Source organism: Clarias gariepinus, chromosome 14 (assembly GCF_024256425.1).
Source record: "Clarias gariepinus isolate MV-2021 ecotype Netherlands chromosome 14, CGAR_prim_01v2, whole genome shotgun sequence".
In the NCBI taxonomy this organism is placed as follows: domain Eukaryota; kingdom Metazoa; phylum Chordata; class Actinopteri; order Siluriformes; family Clariidae; genus Clarias; species Clarias gariepinus.
The window spans coordinates 17,632,889-17,656,369 of NC_071113.1; the positions used below are offsets into that span (position 1 = coordinate 17,632,889).

Genomic DNA, 23,481 nt, shown 5'->3' on the forward strand with positions numbered 1-23,481 from the left:
TTGTGGATCACCCATCCCTCTAAAGCAGAAAGAAAATCCAAATCAAACCTTACAGTTGTCTCATTAAAAAAATAACACAATCAAGCGCAATAAAGAGGAATATAGTTCTCTCTTCCTTTATATTATATTTACAGTAATACCTTTCATATATTTATATATTTACACACATAAAATAAACCAATTGTACAACTATACACCTGAAGAAAAGGTACAGTAAGTAAGAGGTACTGAAGTGTATGGCTTGATTGAAAAAAAAATTTTTAAAGAAAAAAATAATTCAGTAATTTAACTTAAAATTGTTTTAAATTTCAGTTGACTGGATATTAAAAATGATTCCTGGAAAATCCCTGGATGCCCAGAAGGCATAAGAATGGGTGTTCACTTAAGACAGCGGCACTCTTAATGTCAGCGACAGCCTACAGCGTGACACCCAGTTCCTTCTGTTTGTGGCCATGCTCTGTATGTGCACATGCGCACACACACACACACACACACGCACACACACACACACACACACACACACACACACACACACACACACACACACACACACACACACACACCATGCAATAGTTTTGGTCCAACTGAGATAAAAAATAATAATAAAATAATAATAATAATAATAATAATTAAAAACAAACAAACAAAAAAAAACGTCCTGATGAAGTATGATCAGTCTAAAGTGAACCCAGCTCTGTCCAGGGCTTCCAGAAAAGTGAAACTGAAATATTCACCTTAACATAGTTAATATAAATTAATAAAATCTTGCTTAGAATATGTCCAGTGCCTCATCATTTTCACTGAGAACTAAAACTTCTTTCCTTGGCTGTTGAGTTTGTGATGGTGTCAGCCCCAGTTGTCACCCATTAAGATGGGTGAGGCGTAGCTACAAAGTAGACCAGTAAAGAGCTCATCTTCCTCTTCTTTATCCCATGGAGTGCTAGTTTAGTGTCCAATTATGGGACTTTGATCTGAAACAATTCTGTACACAATAAAAATCGATTGTCAGCCCTTTAGGTATCCTCCCTCAAGGAGAAAGAATTTCTTCAGTAGTACATCCATATGACAGAACGCTAGCAGATTATTGATACTCCTTCAGCTGTGACCAACTGGCCACTAGTGGGGTCATATGTTCCAGCCAAGTAGTAGAGGTCCTGGCTGTTGCTGTTGGGTTTCCTTAGGCGGCTGAGGTGCTCATATTCAGCTCGGCTAACCACCTGACACTTATGGGAGATAGTTTGGACATCATTTTCATCCTCATGGCAAGACTGATAAAGGGCATGCTGAGAAAGCAGAGAAAGTACAGTTAAACATTCACCTAGTGACAAATACAAATGTGAGTAAATTAAAGAAACTTGGTTGTTGACTTTCATGGAAGGGTTTTAACTGTTTTTAGAGAGTACCTTGCCATCCCGGTGCCTTTTGCCCAATTTAGTCTCTTCAGGATGATAAAACCATTTCACCTTCACGACCATATTGCTGGCCCAAGATTCCCACAGGCTCTCGATGCGGCCGATATAAGGAAGGTGAGGTCGGCCAGAAGATAGAAACACAGCACAATCGCCCACTCTGATTATGTCTTTACCCCGGACAATGGCCTTGTAGAAGAGTTTCCGTGCCTTTCCTTTTAGACCTCGTCTCTGAAGACAACATATAGCTTTATATTAGGGACTAGATGCATCAGGAAATAATTGAAGGTTGAAAATTGTCCTTATTCCATTATGTCAAACTGATAATTAAATGAGACTTACCTGAGTGGGGTTTCCAGACCAACGCCACAATTGACGTGCTGGCACAAAAGCAGAGGAGTTGGGTGGACTGTCTGTCTTTTGCTTTTTGTTACAGTCCTTGGACATTTTGGTTTGTGCTGTTGACAGGGTGTTACTAGGAATCACCTTTTTTCGTTGATGCTTGCCTGTACCATTGCTGACCATAGCCTTTGGGCTGGTCACAGACATGGCTTTAGCAATAAATGAGTGTTGTGGTGGGGCAGTTGTTGGCTCAGGATGTTGCTGTTGTTGTTGGAGCACTGCATGATGGGAGGACAAGCAACCCTGCAGGAGAAGTTGAGATGCTTCCTCTTCATCTGAGCTGTAGGATGAGTCATTGTCAGAGGAGCAGGCACTAGAACTGGACAGTGAGCCTGAACTTGATGAGCTTGAGGAACCTGAGGAAGAGGAGGAGATGGACAGATGAGAGAGAAAGCGCCTAGGGTTTTGCATCGCCGCCCTTCTAGCATCCCCTTCATCTTCTTCATCTTCATCCATGTCCGAGTAGGAGCTAAGACAATCGCTGTGGCAGTTCAATGCATAATCTGGATATTCACCAAGCCCTAGACCCTGAGAATGTTTCCGCATGTCAGAGGAACTCTTGAGGAGGTGGCTACTACTTCTCTTGGCATCCTTCATTAATAACATTGACTGGGAGCAGTCTATATGAGAGGTCTGATCAGCAATATTTTTGGTCCCAGAGCTCTTTTCCAGTCTCCCAACTCTTGATTCAAACTCCCCATTTCCAAGAAGCATAAGTGCTTTTCCATTTTTTGTCTTTGGAGAGGTTACTCCTTCATGGTCCAATTTAATGAGGTACTCTTTCCTGTCTCCTGTCTTTCTGCCCCGAACACTTGAGGAGCTCTTCTGACAAAGTTGTAACCCAGATGGTGGTTGTTGATTTCCAAAAGTTGTAAAACCATTAGCAATGCTGCTAAAAGAGTCTACCTCGAAGGAGGTGCTAAACATTCCCTTAGCTGGTGTACCCATAGTGGAACCAAGCAAGGGGAACATGTCTGTCTCCTTCTCTTTTAAAGTTTTCCTAGACAAACCATTGAACTGGAACAAATCCAGAGATGGTCTCTTTCTAGACATGGTGACAGAAGGCCAGGTAAGAAGAGAGGGGACACACCCAGCTACATTCTCGGGCGATCCACTTTTTGTTGATAAGCTGACCGATTTGGGTCTCCCTTTAAAGATAAAAAAAGACATTAAAATCTTAAATCAATTCAGCAGGCTTTGACCTATTTTTAGTTGGTAAATTCTTTTGACAAACAGTTTTTTTCACAGAAACAGGCACAACAGTGAAATTAATATGTCTGAGAAATTCAAAAGACAGTAAACCTGATCTATTCTATTGTTGTGCTTTTACTGATAAGATCTGCTGAGCAGAGACAGTTGAGCAGACAGATTTCAGACTTCAGTTAGTCCAAAGGCATTTTTGTAAACTTTCTGCTATAACCAAGCCCTCAGGCTCCTCTAGCCATTTCGCACTGAGATACTTGCTATGTTGGTGTAAGCACATTCCCAGGAGAAATTTTTGATTGTCAAAACATTGTGGTCGCATGAACACCGATACTGGCTTGCTTTTGAAAGTTAGAATTACTTTGATAAAATGACGTTGGACCTTCAATGCTTACATGACACTGGGATAACGATGAACAGATGACCCCAATATAACATTGCAAATACAACTTCAAAAGTATTGGATACTTTTGCATTTATTTTTTATCTTTTTCTATCCTATCCTAGAATAAGTCCTCAAAGTACTCAAACTGCTAATAGAACGTCTTTTGCATGACTAAGCCAATTGTATAGCTGGGACTTGAAGCACTGAAAACAAGCCACAGTAAATACACATGTATTGCTTTGGCAAACAAGGAGCACCACAAAAAAGCCTTCTTTTCTACTAAACATTAACAACCATAAACAAAGTCAAGTTTTCTTGTAGATACAAACTTTTTATGTAGATACTACATTTTCTTACACTTATTTTTTTTAAATAGATTTTAGCAATAAATATATAGAACTACATTGTTTACAGTGATATACGGTCCAATTGTGGTGAAATACCTGGCTTGAGCTTGATTGTTTTCCCTGGTTCTGTGTTGCCATGCCATTCGGAAGAAACATTAATCTGCTGAGAGCTCTTCTCTTGAGTGGAGCTTCTCCTCCTGCGGCGAGTCGGAGAAGCCAGGAGAGCTGGGGAAGGCTCTGCACCTGAAGTCCATGGATCATGTAACATTAGTTACAGTTACATATTTTCCTCCATGTGTCTTCTCATTTCCACATAGATCTTATTAATGAATTCAACTCAGGACATACTGTATTGCACACTTACAATATATTTGGTAGCCAGGTGGAAGAAGACGGATGTTGGGGAGGGAAATCCAGCCACGATCTCCATCATCAAACTCCACCATGACAGATCCTTCTTTTTGCTCGTCTCCAGGACCCCCTGTGTAGGGCAAAATCCATTTTTAGTTTTTAGTAAGAGAAGAGAATCAGTCCTAGCAAAAATAATTAAATATATTAATTAATAACAGAAGTATATGTTAAGAGGTATGGAGAGACTTCTCTGACCTCTGCGGACATATCCTGGATACAGGCACCTTGAGCGCTCACTCCAGTATGCACACACTCTTGTTCCATCAGTAAGCGCATCCACTGTCTCCAGTTGCACATCCAAAACCTACGAAACATACATAAAAGTGTGCATTCATTAAAGACTAATAATAAAATTCATACAAATATTTAGATAGGATGCATCTGCAACTTTCATTAAATCCCAGGTACGATTGCTATTAGAAAACACATTTCGGTTCCATTTTAGGTCATGGCACAAAAGACCAAAACCTATTTTCCTCCACAGAACACTTTTTTTTCCCTTTCAAATGTTATATGAAAAGACAGGAAATCAACATCATTGAATAAACGCCTGTTCAAGAACAATCAAATAAAACAGCCCAAATCGATGATTTTATTGTGAAACTGCCAACTTCCCTCCTACTACACAGCCTGTCCTGGCACTAAGCTTTCTGAAGCTTGGCACAAATATGGTTGCTGTGGTGAGGGGCAACGGATAGAGCAGGCAGGAAGAGGATTTAGTTCGGAGCCAGATTCGCAGGTAATGGTGTTAGAAGAGAAAACGGATGATAAACTTAAAAACAGCGTGGTAAAAAGAAAGAATATGTAATAAGCGAACTAATATGTGTTTCTATCCATCTATCCTTATATCTATCTAGCTTATGACTATATTAAAATATCTATAAAAAGTATTAGTTATATAGCATTGTGAGTGGTGTTAGTTATAGGAGGTCACCAAGAAGTCACCAGAAGGACAAAATTAAGTGTGTGTGTGTGTGTGTGTGTGTGTGTGTGTGTGTGTGTGTGTGTGTGAGAGAGAGAGAGAGAGAATGAGAGAGAGTGTGTGTTTATGTGTGTGTGTGTGTGTGAGAGAGTTTGTGTGTGTGTGTGAGAGAGAGAGTGAGAGAGAGAGAGAGAGTGTGTTTATGTGTGTGTGTGTGTGTGTGTGTGTGTGTGTGTGTGTGTGTGTGTGTGTGTGTGTGTGTGTGTATACGTGCGCATGTCTCTCTGTGAGTCTAGCAGCAGTCATTCTTCTACCGACAATAATGCTGACACACTAACACAGATACACAGGCATGTAAGTGCACACACACACACAGACACACACACATACGCACAAGCGTGCACACGCACACAAGCACCAGACTGATCAGGTTGCTGATGAGAACAATGGCAAGCTCGCAGGTAGGGCAAGCTGCAGGATAAGAGCACTGAGGGAAGCATCAAAGCATTCACCATGACAATACAGCATGTGAGCTCTGTAAATCCCCCCCAAAATATTTATATCTTATAGACACACAATAAGTAGAAACAAAATTGACAAATTTTACCTTGGAAATTATTCTTTGTTTTTGCTTTCATTTATTATTTTTTAAATACATTATAACCTAGTGTAGTATAGGGTAGGGGAGGGTAGAGGTTTATAGACTTCATCATGAAGTGGTATATTTTGTGCATTTGATATTTTGCATTCAAGAATTGCAATTCACAATCAGATTTTCTCTGTGTCAGAGAGAGGCTGGGGGCTGGGAGCTGAGTTGATGATAGGCTGTCCCTCATGTCAAAAGCTAGCTCAGGGAGTAAGACAGACTGTTTACCTCATTGCAAAAAAAAAAAAAAAGACAGAGCAGGATGAATGAGAGGAGCCATATAATGCATTCAAATGAATGATTGCCAAGAAAGCATTGTTGGGAGCTGATTATACACTATAAACCTTCTCCCCATTGGCACAGATCAACTATGCATGTAAGCATAACCCACCATTCAGCCCTATAAATGTTCATACATGGAAAAAGATAAATAAACAATAAAAACAGTAAAATAAGTCCATGTGTAAGGGACCCTGGGGGCGTAGAGCAGAACTAACCAGGAACAGTCATCTACACTATGCACCTGTAACACTATATGGGGGACATACTGAACTGCTGGTCTGAATTAGGTCTGTGACCTGGAGCAATACACTGAGTGCACTGCAAAGCCATGAACTGGGCTCTTCCTGAAAAATACTGGATCCTTTATGAAAGAACACACACCCCTCCCAATATAATCTATCTCCACTTCTATTCCAACCAGATGTTTGAATTTTTCTCCATTGAGGAATTTGTGTGCAGCGAGATAAAAGAAAGAAAAAAAAGCAATAATAAGAACATAAGTAAAATGCCTTAAGTCAGATTTGATCCAATCAAATATAGCAATCATAACAATTTACATGCCTGTGCATAAACACCCAAACAGATGTTCTGCTTTAAACTATTTAAAAAGGCACAAGGGACGGTGTGTTGTGGTCTGTAATAAGGGTGTGTATTAGGTCTGGAACATGTGTCAAGTTTTTGAGCTAAAAGTTCAGTTTAAAACTTACCGCTTCCTGAAGCAACTGTTCCAGCGAGTAAATCCTTGGCCTGTTTCCTCTCTCCCCTTCAATGACAATGCTGTAACTGTGATGTAAAGGATTAGGGGGGGGAAAGGCAGATTAATGCTAGATGTAGTATGTATTTCATAGCATGCTTAAATCTGAATTATAAGTTTTTCACATCTACATTTACATTTGTACATTTCACAAAACAGGTTTTCCTGAATCTAAAGAACTAAAAGCCTTACATGTCAGGTATGTCCAGTGTATGCACATAGGCAGCATATAGCAGCTCATCCTCCTTGGAGATCAGCACTTTCAGCCCATCTCGCAGAGCTTCTTTGGTAAGGACACAGTTAGGCAGAGCTGGACACAGAACAGAGACAGAAGTATATGAGAGTCATGGCCAGATGGACAAGTATAAAAAGTGTCTCTTAGGGTCTAAATAAATGCAATAATTAATCTGGCATGAAAAGTTTTGCAGTGAGCACTATTCATCCTTTTCTACCAACAAGGTTCTGGGGGTAGATCTGGAGCTAGTGCTTAATGATGAACAAGTTTCTAAATGATTTTGGTCTGGAACTAAGAATTAGCAAAGTTATTGGCCTTAGACACACTTTTAATAAGAACACTTGTTTTTATGAAAAGAATTTTATGTTGACTAGGAGAATTACAAAAAAACCTACATATTTACAACTGCATTTAGAGGATGTGGCAAGTATGAGAGATGGCAAAGATTGCTGTTGTAGAAAAGACGTAAAAACCAGAATACTCCAGTTGTGAATTAGTGGAAAAAGCAATAAGTCTTACAAGCTGTTAAAAAAATTGTGCATGATTTCTTGGCATCATATGGGTGTTAAAAAGCACAAATGCCAAAATATTACATCAAAGTTGTTTTGGTTATGTCAGTGTGAATTTTGTATGATTTTGCAAAACACTAAAACTCTACCTCCCACAGGTTTTTCACAATGAATAAATCAGCCTGCTGTTGTGTTTGTGGCTGTGTAACTATGCAACTTAGTACCAATATTATGTTGATTGAGTTTTAATAATAATAATAATAATAATAATAATAATAATGTACTGGCAAGAAAAAGTTTGGAAAGACCTAAAAGTATTTTTTTTATTCTTTTTTGTTGCATCTATTCAGTCAAATAGTTGTAGATAAATCACAGGACAATTCATTTAAAAACATATTTGTCAAATCAAACATGCACAATTTATTTAATCAAAAAACAAACAAACAAAAAAAAACACGGATAGGGTCATTTTCTTCCTTCTAAAAGTAGTAATCCCCAATCAGTCATTGCCCAGAGTGAATTTCATGCATCTACACTATGAAGTGGTATCGGTGCTTTTTGAGAATGCCTTGCACATGATGCAGATCACCCACACTCCCAATGCCAAAGCGTCCCCAGACCATTACATTTCCACCTTCATGCTTCACTGATGGTGTTAGGCAGGCATGTATCATCTATTCATAAGCTTCAACCCCAAGGTTCAACTTATCAGGTCACAAGACTTGGTTCCAGCCGTCTAGAGTCCAATGTTTGTGCATCTTGGCCCGCTGTAAACTTTTCTTCTGATATGCCAGTCTTAGTAGGGTTTTTTTATTTCTTAGCAACTCTGCCCATGAGGCCAGCTGACTCGAGTCTCTTATGCACAGTTCGGTACACACTGGTTTCTCTCGTGTTTGTTCAAGATTCAAGAGCAGTGAGGTGCCTGTTTCTTAAGAAGATCACTCGTAAGTACTTGTCTTCTTGGGCTGATGTACACTTCAACTGCGTCTTCTGTCCTGATTACATCCAGTTGCAACATGTCTCTGGAGACTACGGTATGGACCTTTTAAAGAAATCTTTAATTTCTTGACTATATCTTGTGGAGAGTAAACTTCCTTTCTCAAGAAATGTATAAACTGTTGGGTTTCTAAGAAAATATGTTTTTGTTTGACCATTTTAAGTCTTAATTTACCTGAAAAATGACACGTCACTCTCCCTATGGAGGAGACATGGAAGAACAACTCAAATTGTTAAATTACTGTACATGAACTTATTTTAAGATGTTTTAAGACCTGGGACCAATTTAAGAACATTCTGGAAAAACAAATAGTTGCCTTCAAGCCTTCAGGTTTCGAATGATGGTTGTTTTGTAAAAGGTAATCTGAAGTTTTAGATGGTTTACCTGCTGATTAAATTGTTACAGATGAATACTGAACATTGTTTTACAATAAATTTAAAAAGGTTTTCTTGCCAGCACACACACACACACACACACACACACACACATTACACAAACACACACAGAAACTTACAAAGAAGAGCTTTCCGCACACAAAACCTCTTTAACTGCAAAGGATTGTTGGCATCATTTAAGGCAATACAAATGCTTTTCTTTACACTACATCTTCACCCTCCTAAAAGAAAAATATATAATGGTTTCCAACAAAAATGTTTTGTTATACAAACCGTGTCTGCCTGAGGCAAATCATTTGCCAAGATGAGGGAAAGTCAGATAAAGGCATTTATTCCATTTTGCAGGAAAACTATTTAAATCTATGATTTCATATATACTATATCCTTTATTCATAGGGTTCGAATGCTGTTTCAGATATGGGCCACTGATGCATAAGGGCAGGTCTTTGGAAGGACCACACTTTTAAGAACGTTCAATTGGGTTTGTGAGCTTACTCACCTGCCACTGTATTCCTCCGTTGCTCCTCTTCTTCCAGTTCCTCCTCCCCTTCAGAAAAGCTGCTGTCATCCTCCATGCGGAATCCCTCTTCTGCAGCAAAGCTTTCCAGCAGCTGCCTCATGCTGCGCCTTTTTGCATCCTAAGAATCACAAACCAAAGTGTAAGGCCCAGAGGATATATCATCACTCACAGAAATGGCATTACCCTTCTTTGTTCACAGAGTAAACTTTTAATAGTCTTACTGATTAATGTACACACTGTAAAAGGTACAGTCACATTTCCTTGATTTAAATACATCTATTATTATTTTCATTGCATTATTACCCATATTGTAAGTACAGTAATTGCCCATGCTGGATTTGTCTAACCATCTCGCCAAAGTACGATGTATTCTATTAATAATCAACAGTCTCCAAGCCACAGACATCAGAGGACATTAATGGGTGCCATAATGTAATGAGAATCAATGGGCGAGTCTAGTTTTGGGTTCAGATCACTGTCATGTGGAAAAGCATCACATTATTCAGAACTCTTAATACAGATGTGTCCATGCATGAATATGGACTTATTCATCTAGATATTATTGCACAATTATGGGCAACCATAACCGGTTTATTCTTGTGTATGTTTTGTGTCTCATAACATTGTTTCAAAACCTGCCATATATTATAGTGACAGCAGTTTTACTATTGCAAAAGATTTTATTGCTGTGTCTTCAGGGCAAAGCATTGATAAGGAATTGCGTGTAGGCTCATCTTTATGTTTTTCGTTCATTTGCTTGAAGCAGGAATTCCCCTCCACACACACTCCGGTGGGGTAGTCAAATTTCTTTTGCAATACCTTGACAATGACCTCTTTAACATAGACATCAAGGGTGACAAGGATTTCAAAACTGTTTGACTTTTTATTTAAACAATGCATGATTCAGCTTGTGAAATAGCAGGCAGAACCCATCTTATTTTTTATTGTGAGGAGATTTATGAGAGCTTCCGGTGGGTCAAACGATGCATGGTTACATAATCCTTCTTAGCGCAATGAGTTTTTTATGGGTACCATGAGGCCATGTTAGTTAGATCTAGGGTGCCATGGTAACAGGATGACAACAAATGCTCTGTGGTGCTAGAACATCATCATACGACAATGTTTCTTCTAAACTCAGACATTGACGGTACTGAAAGCAAGTGATATCAGTGGGTCACCTGTTTTAGTTTCAACTTTCTGTTCCAGTTAATGTCTTCATTCTGAGATGGCACAGTTTCTATCAAGCAACTTCTCTTCTACAACAATCACAAAAAAGAGAAGAGCATCAGCAACCGGGGGGCTTTCAGTTGGCTCAGATCCACTGACTGGACGAATTGTGTTTTAAGGTGCTTATATTAGGTATAATCAAATGGAATATTTGACTACTTTAAACTACATTCCTGTATACATACCATATAAATTCTAGTTTGAAATGGCTACTACAGCAGAGTTAACGACATCATCATCAGGCAAACAATACATCTTACATGAATATACCTTTTGATTTATATGAAAGCTTGTCTGATAAAGATAAAAAGGAGGAAGGGAAGCCAGATTCACCAGTGGCACTTTTTACAGGAATGTACAAATCAATGTCAGGGAACTAGCCAGCTAGCCAATAGACTATAAAGACTATATTTATTGTTCGATTAATTTATTCTAGTAAAGGAAAAATAATCAACACATTTTAGCAACATTCTGTTATCTTGAGGTAGTGTAGTTGGATATTTATAGCACATGCACATATTTCAGTGCATTCATATACATATATATACACATTTTAAAGCATTTGTATGGTCATGTCCAAGGCAAGTCATGACAAAATGTGATGCAAGACCAACAGACGTACGTCAAAATATGTAAACAGTTGTATCACACTCTACCTACCTTTCCAAGGACTACAGAATCCTTCCTGTCCAACAGATCGGGGATGCATTTGAGAACCTTATTATGATGTAAGCTGCTCTCGTGTGAAACTCCTCTCCACCTGAGTGCATTTTGTCTCTTTTCCACCATTAGGCAATTCCTGTCTTCACTGAGCAGTGATGACCTACAGGGGGCCCTTTTCCTGTGCTTCATTTCCCCCTTAGCAAGCAAGGCAGTGACGGATCCTAAAGTGCAGTGGACAGAAAAAGAGAGAAAGTTATGAACAGGTCCTTGTATTTATTGCAGACTTCTTCTGGGAGAATGTAAAACGTACCAAATCCTTGTCTCTGCTTGTTGCTTTTGGCATTCTGACCACCAGCTAGCTTCACTGTGGATGAGGAGGGAGCACAAGCTCCAGACAGCTGTGATTTAGATGATAGATTTTTGATGTCCTCTGGCACTTCTTCGATGTCATAGATGCCATCGTCTTCCTCTTCTGTGGGATAAAGGATCGATTTAATAGACTGACATCCTGACTGGGCTTCAATACTCAGAGGATATCAGAGGCAATTAGTATAAAAGCACTGCAATGACAGATCCCTCTGGATGATGGTGGATACTTAGCAAAGTTCATCATGGCAGCCAAATATGGCTGTAGTCATCAACATTTGCAGGAACTGCAGGTCAAGTCATTGACAAGCATGCTGCTAGGCGTCTACTGACCACCAGCACCTAGCTGCCCCATCTCTGTTGTGTGAATGCATGTGTGTGTGTGTGTGTGCGCGCTTATGTGCGTACATGCTCATATACACATGCTCCAGAGTCACAGATATCTATTGGCAGTTGCCCACTGGGGACAACGAGTCTCACATGGAGCAGAGATGGCACAGTGGTAACAGTGTCAAGTGTCAACACAGTGGCGACACACTTGTCACTTACAGGGCACTCGTCAACACTCTCACATGCCTGTGAAATGTGAAAAGGATAACTTTCATGGTAATTAATGGAGCTCTACCAAGACGGCTCAACTGAAGGCTTAGCTCACATTAATATTTATTACTGCTTTGGCTTCACTGGCAGTTTGTTCATTTATAGACCACTATCTCTTATACATGCTGATTAAAACACAGATCGGGGCACAGTAAGGGCATTCTGACTCTCCCCCTTTTTCCTCTAGTTCTAAAAGTGGTGCAAGGCCAGCTAGCACTGTAGCTCGGGTTTTGGACTGGAAATCATTAATATTTTTAACAGTGTGACATATGAGCAGGAATGCCAAAGGTGTGCTGTTCGACATGGCAGGATACATCTCATTCCCTCTGCAGATAGATCATAACTCACCTGGCTCGGACAACTCGCTGTCCAAGGAAGAGCTGTCCTTCCCTGTCACCTCCCGCTTACTATTGGTGAAGGCTTTGTTAGACATCATCTGCTGTGTTCGCGTCTGCAGGAGTGAGGAAGCATGGCCATGGCTGATCTTTGCCCTGCGTCCTCTTCTCATCATTATCCTCTGGCAATGTAAGTTCTGATGTGTTGTGTCAGTACTCCCTGTCGAACAGATGCGAAAAACTCTTCAAAAACCAGGAGAAATGAATTAGAATTGAACCATTAATTTAATTACAAAGTAGAGTGATGGAAGAATTAGTTTACTTAAATTAAAAATGTCATGTTCGGCCAAAAGAAAAAAAACCTAACAATAAGTCATTATAATACTCCAGAATTGTAATGCAACACTTGAGAACTGTATGAGGATGACTGATACTGGATTTTTGGGAGGTCCCATGGCCAGACCGCTGTAAGCATACCTGTTTCTCTCTGACGTCCAGTCATGTTTCTTTGTGTCTTGTCTGCAGAGGAGCCAGAGCCAGGCTTCTCTCTGTGACAAAATACATTCTCTAGACTAGATCCACGCTTGGCAATGGCCTTTTGCTTAAGCTGGGCCATCTTGGAGCTTAGCAGTCTTGGTCTGCCTCTCTGCCTACAGGGAACCTTCATTTTCAAAAGGAATCAAGAGAAAATAAAGAAGAGAATAAGAAAAAATAAAATAATAAATCAGCTGCCTTTGCACTCATTACATAAGCTTTTTCCTTAGAAATAGTAATGTAAATATATACATTTATAGCCTTTTCCTCCTCAGCTCCCATTTACTCCCATCAATAGGAGGAATATGACACATCTGTTCACTGTAGTGGCTCACTCACCTGTGTGCCACCGACGTGGTCGTAGGTGCTATTGGCTGTCTTCTTCCTCTTTGTGTGCTTATCCCCGCCCCCAGCCAGCTCTTCCTCTGCAGCCAGCAGGCCTGACGCTGCTCCCACCAACCTGTCCATCACAACAGAGAGAATTCATAAGAGGAGTGGGGAGCAAGGGATGAAAAGGAGAGATCAGAGGAGAGCGCAGGGCTTGCCTTCCCTCTTCGTGGCTTTCTAATAACCCTCTTTTCAGCCTTTGATGAATGGAGAGGCAGGGGCCTCTTTCCCTGCTGCATGCTTGAAAAACTGGGATCTGACGGCAGACCGAGAAATATCTGAGCAAAGCACTAGTTAAGGGAACTCCCACTCATAATTTTGTTTGTTCTTTTTTTTTTCTTGTTTCTCTCACTGCCTATTTTTAACTATTTTTCCTTTAGCACCAGTGGTTTTAAGGCTATGGATGGCAGTGTTACATTAATACAACCCCCCTTCCGCTTATTACCATATCAATGCATCTCTTCCCATACAAAAGCACACAATTCAGTGGCCTTCAGGAGGGCTAGTGAGAGTGAGTGAGTGTGCGTATGGCTGGCAGCCATCTAACAGACCTATTAAACTGAAATTGGGTTGAGCTTACACACACGCCATGCAGCCCATGGCTGGGGTCTCATTCTGCTGTGTGTGTGACTGTTTTCCCCCCTTAGTAGCAGACAGCCACTTCAAAGCCACCGCAGGCCTGTCTTAGTCACTGCTCTGAGGGTTGGGGCTGCTGTCAGGAAGCCTGTCACTCACATTGGAATGATTGGCAGGTAAGTGTCAGAGGCTGCAGCGGCATGTGGTTGGTGGATGCTCTGCTCCCATGTCTTTTAGTTGCTGCTGGTACAGTGACAAACTAGACAAACTGTGGCAGTATGCTACACCCTACACTCGTCACGAGGAGTGTGCTATGATATTCACTCAGCAGCCTATTAGTGGAAGATTGTGGACTATGTGTAAGGGCATGAAGAGGCATTTTGTAGGGCTCCTGAGCAGCACAACTGTCTGAGCAATTGTGAGCTTCAATCCTGGCAATGCCATAGCCATCTGTCCAAGTGAGCATAATTGGCCTGGCTCTCTAGGTAGGAAGGATGTCATTCCTCTCTCTCAAGTCAATCCCAGTCAATCAAAAGTGTCTGGTAGCTTATATATACAAAAATGTTGTTAGCCCTCTAGAACGATTATGTTCCATAGTGCAGCAGTTTGATACATTTGCACTCTCATATTTGGTAGCCATTGTTTGACAAAAAGGCATTTGAAGTGCATCACAAACTGGCTCTAAAATCTCAGGGGAGCTTGGATTCAGAAATAAAGCACATGTATAGCCACATAAAAACACACCAGACACCATCATTTAAAACATGCCATTTAAAACGCGTCATGTTCACTAGCATACACAAGGCCTGAAAAAGCACCGTGTCAGTTGGACTCTGCTTCTCCCTTCCGCTCAGCTGTTAACACTGGCTGCCTGCCCTTTACTCTGGCCATTGCTGTCAGACGGCATCAGTGTCCTCTGTACCCACAGCCCCCAAGCTCAAGCCCTGCTACAAAGAACCTCTGCTGCCAGGAGGGTCCATAAAGGTGGAGGGGGGTAAGGAGGGCTGCCTGCAGAGAGCACCAGGAGATACAGGGCCAGGACAGATTGGGGGGGGGGGGGGTATATATATATATATACATATATACAGTATATATACATATATATATACACACGGAGAGATGCATACACACAGCCATTCTGCTAAATAATGCTGGGCCGAAAAGAACACAAAAGATGGAACTGGTGAGAGAAAAATATTCTAGCATACAAGCAGAATGGAAACAAGAGAAGTGTAAGTGAAATAAAGAGAGATGGTGGAAAGAGATAATGAGACAGAGAGGGAGGTAGAGAGATATGGAGCAGGGGTGGGGGTAGGAGTGCAGTCTTGAGGGAGTCTGTCGGCCAATCTGAATTGCAGCTGCAGATCGATAGACACTAACCTCTATCGACCTGCCACCTCACTCAGTATAGATGCAACCATCTAGTTCTGATACCCAACCCCAGTACCCCAGCACTCCATGAACAAGTAGACCCGGAATCCAACACAGAAATGTTATATTATCTTTCACCATTATGCACCTAAATAGCAGAGGAAACAAAAACAGAGCATGAAGATAGAACATCTCTCATCTTCCTGCCTGAAAATTTCTCTTTTGAAAGTCTGTAAGGTTTTTAAGACTATAACATCGGTAACTGCGCTACAGGTTCTATATTCACGTTCACAGTGAACATTAGAAGCTGCAGAAAGGCCTTTTCACAAAAAAACACATACAAGCATTCTGCCTGACACAAAGTGCATCTGTATTCCATGTCTGCTGCATTTGAATATAGCGCCAAGCATCAAATCCTCCCCCAGTGCCACAAGGGAGCGGGTCACTGTGGAAACTCAAGCGTAACCTGACACCAGCTCTGGAGCGAGCTTTGGAGACTGATTGTTTGGGCTCATTGAGTGCCATGGAGGGGCTGCCTATTAAAGCCCAGTGTGTGAGCAGAGCTGACAGAAACTACCCTCCCCCCTTTCTCAGCCTGTCGCTACCCAATGGCGACCTTCTAACCTCCTGACCCACAACGACCCTCCCAGCTCTTGTGTCAACCCTGTGTCACATTCCTCCTGTTAGCAGCCAAGCGGGTGGGAGCACAGAGCGTGTGTGTATTTGTGTGTGCGCGTATATAGAGAGAGGGGGTGGGTGTCTGAGACACACTGCCAGAGAATTCACAGCCCCCTAATTACAAAGGCCCTTCTCCTAAGAGAGGTCAGGATTACATAGTAATGAGATTCAGAGGAGGGGATTGATTAGAGAGCGAACAGGAGAGCGAGTAAGCAAGAAATGGAGAGAGACATCGTGGCCAGAGCGAACATCAGTAAGTGAGTGAGTTAGTGAAAGCGAGAGTATGAGAGGATAATCGGGCGGTTGATGCTGTAGTAGTGTGCCTTGTATCTTAGTTGTTGTTTTTTTGCTTGTTTTAGTTCCTGAGGTTTAAACTTGCGATGCTTCCGATTCCCAGCATAACATCCCAGCATAGAATATACATTGAACCTGAGGTTCTCACATGCACACGATTTTCCACATCCAGCAAAAGGTTTGTAAGCTAATGATCCGTTAAAATCATACAGGTATGCTGTATGTTCTCCAGCCTGTAGTTTGTACAATAAAAAAAATACTTTCCATTTGTTTAATGTGAAGACACAAATTACAATCCTACTTTTAAATAAACCCATAAAGTAGCAAATAGCCTGTATACAGGACACACTTTCGCAAAGTGTGGTTTCTTTTTTCATTATTTTTTATTAATTACTCTTTATTTGCACGTAATAATTTCCTGATGATCTTACACTACTCAATTATCAGCACTAACAAAAATAAAGTTATTATAAGTTATAAATTAATCATATTCATAACTTAATAAAAATTATATTTATAAATTCAAATGTATTTGAATTTATAAAAGTTATAAATAAATTCAATTATTATCATATAATTAAGTTAGAAATTAAAAAGCTGTTATCAATTTAACAAAATTGCCAATAAAATCAACCTCTTTTTAATTAGAGAGTATTTTAAGGAAACATATAATACAACTAGACATTGTGTTTAACTTCTCTTGGAGCATACATTAGGCAATACAAACAGTGTCTTCTTTTATTTGTGATTTAAATAACTCAGCAAACTAAACATCATGTTCCACAAAAACATCATGACTGTACTAGGTTGAATAATATTCATTATTATATATTACTATCTACTATAATTAGAATTAAACCACTTGAAAAATTGCAAAGAGCCACATGACCACATGTTTAATAACATTAGGTCTGACCTAAACAATTACTGACCTTACAGATATGAAACAATACCATTAGCCACCTACTGAGCTTGGTACCTGGGTGCATGTGTGGAGTAGTGCAGGGGATGATGTGCTCGCACTGAAGGCAAATAAACCACCTAATTCTCACACTAATAATTGTTTTGTGCTCAAGCCATAAAGACCTGTTTGCTACTAATGTCACATAATGCCCTTTGACCCCACATAATCCTCTTTCTGACACCTAGCAACACACCAATCCTGAGCAAGAGGCACAAAGATACAGGAAGAAAATGAACAATACCACAGTGTTCTAATATAGTATGTCCCGAAACGACAAATACAGTTAAATGGAAATCGACACTTAACTAAATGTTTAGGAAAACATACATAAAGTTGTTCTAAATGTTTCCTGTTTCCCACCGAGCCATGATTTTATTGCTAATTTTAATTAAAACAAGTTTCTAATCATTAGTTTGATTTTTTTTTGTGATCAGTTCATGTAGTTTTAACGTAATTCAATTATATTTTAAAATCTCATGAGGCTCTTGGCGAGAAATAGCTGTAGTATTAAATTATCCTGATTAACACACGTGTGACATGTGAAGTTGTCACAGCTTTACAATGCCACCGACACCTGGGTTTGACCCTGGACTTGGGAGAAAGAAGAGGACTTCATTTAATTCAGGGCTTTAAAAAGACTTGATCGAATAATGTTGAAAAAAAAAACAAATTGTGTTAATGTAACATCCAAGTGCATTAATAACATTAATAGTTAACATTAACATGGAACCAATATATACATCAGTTAATTAAGTTCAATATTAATTAAGTAATGCACCTTTACTTCAATTAACAGTTTATTAATGTAGTGCTAGCATTTACCACACGAACAATACGCTAACGCATGAATAATACATAAACACACAGACAATACGTAACCGTCATGAACGTTACTTAAACCATAAGCACTTCAAGGTTTTCCAAAAGCTGCATTAAAACTCTGATGAATTTCAGTGGCAGGAAGTTATCGTTTGTTTTATTTGGTGGACGACATTATTAATGCCACAGCTAAATGTGGAGTGTGTAAAGCATGTGTAATTAAGCTCCAGCTCTTGTTCTCATTAGTGCTTGACTAATCAGCCTGGTCCATAATAAAAGAGGAGTTTTCTTAATCAGGTAGGGTAAACAGGTTTGACCGAGTTTATCAAAATGTCTGCCTGCCGTAAACAGAAGTGCATCTCAGAGGGAAATGCACATTCATCACAGTGATAACTTCTTGCTCTGACTTTGTGCCAACATTTGGACGCCTCATTCTATCAAATTAATATTGTTGGTGCGTCAGGGGTTAGAAAGAGTCGCAACACTTGTAGATAATCAATGGGAGTTGTAAATATGATTAATGAAGGGCTCTTTGCACTGATTAAGTACTTAGTCTGCCTCGTTTAAACCGATACCAGTCCCATTTACTTACACACAATGAGGGATAGTGGGGATTGTGCCAGGAGTTTACTGCGTCAACTGTGTACAGTCATACACACATTAGATATAAACCACAGCTGGGTGTGATGCTATATGCCATATTATAACACGAGTGAGTCGATTAATAGATATTAAAAAGCCATTTACAGATCTTAAATGTTAGCTTCTACACTCATTCACACACTCAATTTCTAGGTGCCTTTAACACGCCCTGTTTAAGTCACAAAGGAAAGTAACTCACTTGAGCCTCTTGACTGTATCTGTGGGGGCAGTCGGTCCTGGGGTGGGCTTGCGTTTCCGTGGCCTGCCAGGGCCTCGACGAGCTGGGCTCCTTGAGGTATCCTCTTTTCTGTGAACACACTGCGTGTCAATCATTCTAATTCTCACTAATGGTGGATAGAACTAAGTCACTCTAATTGTTCCTGTGAGCAGGGGTAGGGGTTTAAGCAAGCATGGAGGACTTAACCCACTGGTCAATAGCTTAAGTAAGGAGAATGTGCACATGCTGGGTGGTCGTAGCTGTTTTATTTGAGCAGGTGGAAGACTGGTTGAAGAAGTGCTTACAAGAGTAGGTGTAACGCACAGATTAGGTATGTATGTTAATTTTGAATGTATGTAATATGTATGTGTGTGCGCGTGTGTCTGTGTGAAGGTGGCTCATCACTCACTGGTGGTCATGTTTTCGCTGTAGCTTTGTCAGCTCTTTCTGTTTCTCCTTGTAGCGCCTCTGCAGCTCAGCCAGCTGCACCCTCATCGCAAGCTCCTCTCTGTCCAATGTTTCCATTATACTCTTCACTGGACATGCCTGCAAAACCCCACCCACACACCCCATAAGAAATCAGTAAACGCTCAGGACTGCCGAAATCCGAACTGCACCTGTGTGCTCATGCAGAACTGGAGATAAGCACAAGTTTGAACCCAAAACCTTACTATTTGATCCGTGCATCACATTCAGAGGTACTAAACGAACATACTAGCTCAAAATCTGAGCAATAATGTCAAATTGCTTATGCTTCTTAAAAACTGTTATAGTAGTGAAACTTGCTTTGATACTCAAGTGTAGGCCATAAAACCTCATGTTTTATTAAATGCGATTTTTTTAATAAGGTTTTATATTTTTAGGCATTTATTACAAAGCAAACCAAATAGAGGTGTAGACAGCAGTCACAGTCCAACAAAATGATGAGGTGTGAAAAGAACAGACATTTGTAAAAACAAGTTTAGTATGGCTGAGGAACAGAGGGGATAGTGATACCGGTTCATGTTGCGGTGTCCATTTCCACTTCCTGCGCAGGTTAAGTGTACGGCGTAGGGGAGGGAAAGACTCAGTGGTTATGGGTGGAGTCACTTCCAGAGCCCGTGCAGCTGCAAGGGTTGCTAGACTCTCGAGGTCAATGAGCAGTCTCTCTTCTCCTGCAGGGATAACCAATTAACATATTTTAAACGAAGTGCTGCACATTTCTGCCTTCACAAGTTAGAACAAAGACCGGGAATCAGTGTGTGATAAGTTTATTTCCATTCAATTAAAAAGAATAGGCAGGAAAACACAGGCTATCCACCAGAGTTAAACCTGTCTCCAGTAATGCAAATCAAAGCTGCGTCTAGCTTTTTTGTCTGGCAATCTCACACACATATCCTTAGACAAGTGAGCTGATGAGGTAGTACTATGTCTCACGCAAACAAACAGAGTTAAACAGACAAAAGTGATTACATGAGTGCGAATAAGAGAGGGGCGAGACATAGCGTACATAAAGCAGAGGGCAAAATAAACAGCAAACAGCCTCTAAGTATGAGGTTGTATTCTGCCAGCACCTTGTGTCATTCAGTCTCTGAATGAGCGATGATGATAGCTATTAACCAGAGAGCTTATCTCTGTACACGAGGCCTAGATGCCAGGAGCCATGTTACACAAAGACAGAGGAGAGAGAGAGAGAGAGAGAGAGAGATGAAGGGGGGGTTTCTCTACATTTATCTCAGTCATTAAAGCAGGCCACACGCTCATAGCAAATGAGCCTTGAATATTCATGACAGCCCAGGCTGGCCTAGGGACACTGAGGAGAATGTGTGTGCATTTTGCATTTGGGTGTGTGTGAAAGAGAGAGGGGGGAAAGAGAGAGCAAGAGAGACTGATGACACGCCAACATTAAATAAAACAGAATCATGGTATATGTACTCAGTGAGAGAAAGGAGGAATAAGAGAAAGAAAAGGGGCAATAAAGGGAAAGAGTGAGAGAGACAGAGAGAGGAAAGTGAGGAAGAGAGAGGGAGAGAAGAGGAAGGCAAGCCCAGAGGGTGGTGAGAGGCAGGCAATAAGAGGTAAAGTGTTTATTGAGCCATCTATTTATTCTCAAACATGCCCTCATTACCGACATGGAAAGAATCCAATTTCCTCTACGGAGGGGAAAACCCAGGGAAATACACACACAGTGCAGAGGCAGGGTGTGGGTGCAAGAGACAAGCATGGGAGAAATACCGGACATAAGGAGAGAAGTTTGGGAGAAGGTGAGGAGCGATCAGGTAAAACTGGCAAAACTGGTAGATAACTGCTCAAGAGTGATGACGAGACCTTTCAGCGTTGACGTTATATGAAGTGAGACAGGAAGAAAGAAAACGAATAAAAGGAAAGGAAAGCAAAGACAAAAAGATTCAATTTATGGAGAGAAATACAAATAATTACATATAGGAAATAGAAGAAAAAGGAAAAGAGGGAAGTTAGCAATTAGAAAGTAGAAGAATATTTATGGGATAAAGAAAATAAAAAAAGAATAAGAAATGGAAACACATTATTAAATTATATTTGTTAAAATTATTAACAAATAAAAAAAGACAAAAAAAAAGGGAAGGGAGTGGAACTGCTTTATCCAGTGGAGGTCTTAGGTTTCCCAAGGGTCTTTAGTATCCCATCTGATTGACATCATTATGGCAGTCATAGTGCAGTGGTGTTCAAGCTGAAATCAATCTACAGTTGGCTCTAATGAGACAAGCTGAAGCGGGCATGCCAGCTACAGCACATGCAATCTCACTGAGCTGAAGGAGCGGAGTGGAGGGAAAGGATAAAGTACCAAGATTCCATTCTGCTAGATTGACGCCCTCATTGCAACATCTTAGTTTGATTGGAACTTTCACAACAGTCAACCGCTGTCCATTTGAACATGATGTGGGAATGCACTGGGGATGTGGACGACTATTCACATTTTCCTTTTTTTTATGCTACAATGTTATGAAATTGTTTTAGAAAAGTTGCAAAAATCCGGTTATTGTAACAATGCACAAAATAACTGGGTTATAGTAAAAAAAAAAAAAACTCATATGTTAAGATATATTAAGATATGTTAAGATATGTTTCCTTCTGTTTTTTTAATGCAGGATTTTTCTTAGCTAAATGTAGTTGTCACAGTCAGAGGCATGAATAACCCTGTTACAGTTAGTCACAGTTTAGAACACTTTTATAATAAAATGTACTTCATATACTGCACCATGATTGGATGTAATAGTTACACACACACACAGCAAAAAGACACCAAACATTACCCAGTTTTATAATAACTCAGTGACACCGTTTTATAGATATTATCATTATCATCATTTAGCTGGAACAATATAGTATACACACACACACAAACTAATTATGTCACTTTATGGTTGGCCCAAACCCAAACACACACACACACACACACACACACACACACACACACACACACACACACACACACACACACACACACACACACACAAAGCTGCGTAATAAATGCAATCGCAGAAAGTGTTTTTATGTTGTAGTGGAGCCATTTGGGATTTCTTAGCTTCTAGAGAATGTTAGTGTAAGTAAAAACATCCTTTGGCAGGGAAGCACAAAATGCTCCATGGAAAAGCAACAAGCCTTTAAAGCAGCTCTCACAACAATGGAGGCTAATTAGGCAACAAATGCAGTGCAATCCTAAGAGGCAAAAGATCAGCTGCTTTCACCATTTCATCAACTCCTCACGGGGAAGATGCAGGCAGCTGTGGAAAAGCTCGTCCTTCCTTCCATCTAAAATGGGTTTTATAAACATGATCAAACAGGTTAAAGGCCAGAGACAGGGGAGCACTCTCTCCCTTAGGATGACTCAATGGACATGGTCCAATCCATAGGACCTGGGGTTCTTATCATTATGGCTGCCTTTTAAGATGGGCACAATCCTTTTTAAGAACAGCATCCTCTAAGCCTTCACTCTGTCTCTCCCATAGGAAGTACAGAACCCCAGAAGGCTGTGTAGGACTTGACCTTTGGTCAGGAAAAAGAAAGAAAGGCTTTGTTAATGTGCATTTAATGTATGTGGATAAATTTAAATGTGTGTGTTTATGCGTGGGAGCATTGCATGTATATCAGGGAGAAAGCTGGATGGTCAGTTGGGAATGGTCATTGTATTGTATACGTGTTTGTGTGTCCGTCTTGAAGGTATTTGGGGGTTGGGGGGGGGGGGGGGGTTGTTTGCTTGTTATATTTCCTTTGCAGAAAGGACAGAAAGCTGGCTGGGCTGAAAAGCCCTTTTACACACCTCACCTTATGAGGAGACACAAAACAAAATGAAAGACACAGCCATAGCCCTCCCCTGCTGCCTATATCACAGCGCTACAAGACTGCGCATGCAAAGCACTGATGAGAAATTA

At 40.4% G+C, this 23,481-nt stretch overlaps 1 protein-coding gene across 4 annotated transcripts in view; it reads right to left on the reverse strand.

Moving 5' to 3' along the window:
* Positions 1–541: 541 nt before the first annotated feature.
* Positions 542–23,481, reverse strand: part of bahcc1b (BAH domain and coiled-coil containing 1b) — an 86,817-nt gene continuing 63,877 nt past the window's right edge. For 3 of the 4 annotated variants that reach the window (XM_053511843.1, XM_053511842.1, XM_053511841.1), the window contains exons 12-29: positions 20,087–20,244; positions 19,500–19,636; positions 19,073–19,180; positions 13,482–13,602; positions 13,086–13,269; positions 12,622–12,828; positions 11,618–11,779; positions 11,305–11,528; positions 10,596–10,673; positions 9,397–9,535; positions 6,954–7,071; positions 6,715–6,790; positions 4,353–4,461; positions 4,111–4,227; positions 3,843–3,989; positions 1,752–2,959; positions 1,404–1,640; positions 542–1,283 (exon numbers count right to left, since the gene is read on the reverse strand). In XM_053511843.1, the coding sequence (XP_053367818.1) occupies positions 1,074–1,283; positions 1,404–1,640; positions 1,752–2,959; positions 3,843–3,989; positions 4,111–4,227; positions 4,353–4,461; positions 6,715–6,790; positions 6,954–7,071; positions 9,397–9,535; positions 10,596–10,673; positions 11,305–11,528; positions 11,618–11,779; positions 12,622–12,828; positions 13,086–13,269; positions 13,482–13,602; positions 19,073–19,180; positions 19,500–19,636; positions 20,087–20,244 (3,740 nt within the window). In that variant the 3' untranslated portion in view covers positions 542–1,073. The remainder of the gene's footprint in view (positions 1,284–1,403; positions 1,641–1,751; positions 2,960–3,842; positions 3,990–4,110; positions 4,228–4,352; positions 4,462–6,714; positions 6,791–6,953; positions 7,072–9,396; positions 9,536–10,595; positions 10,674–11,304; positions 11,529–11,617; positions 11,780–12,621; positions 12,829–13,085; positions 13,270–13,481; positions 13,603–19,072; positions 19,181–19,499; positions 19,637–20,086; positions 20,245–23,481) is intronic. The other variant, XM_053511844.1, reaches the window with a different exon arrangement.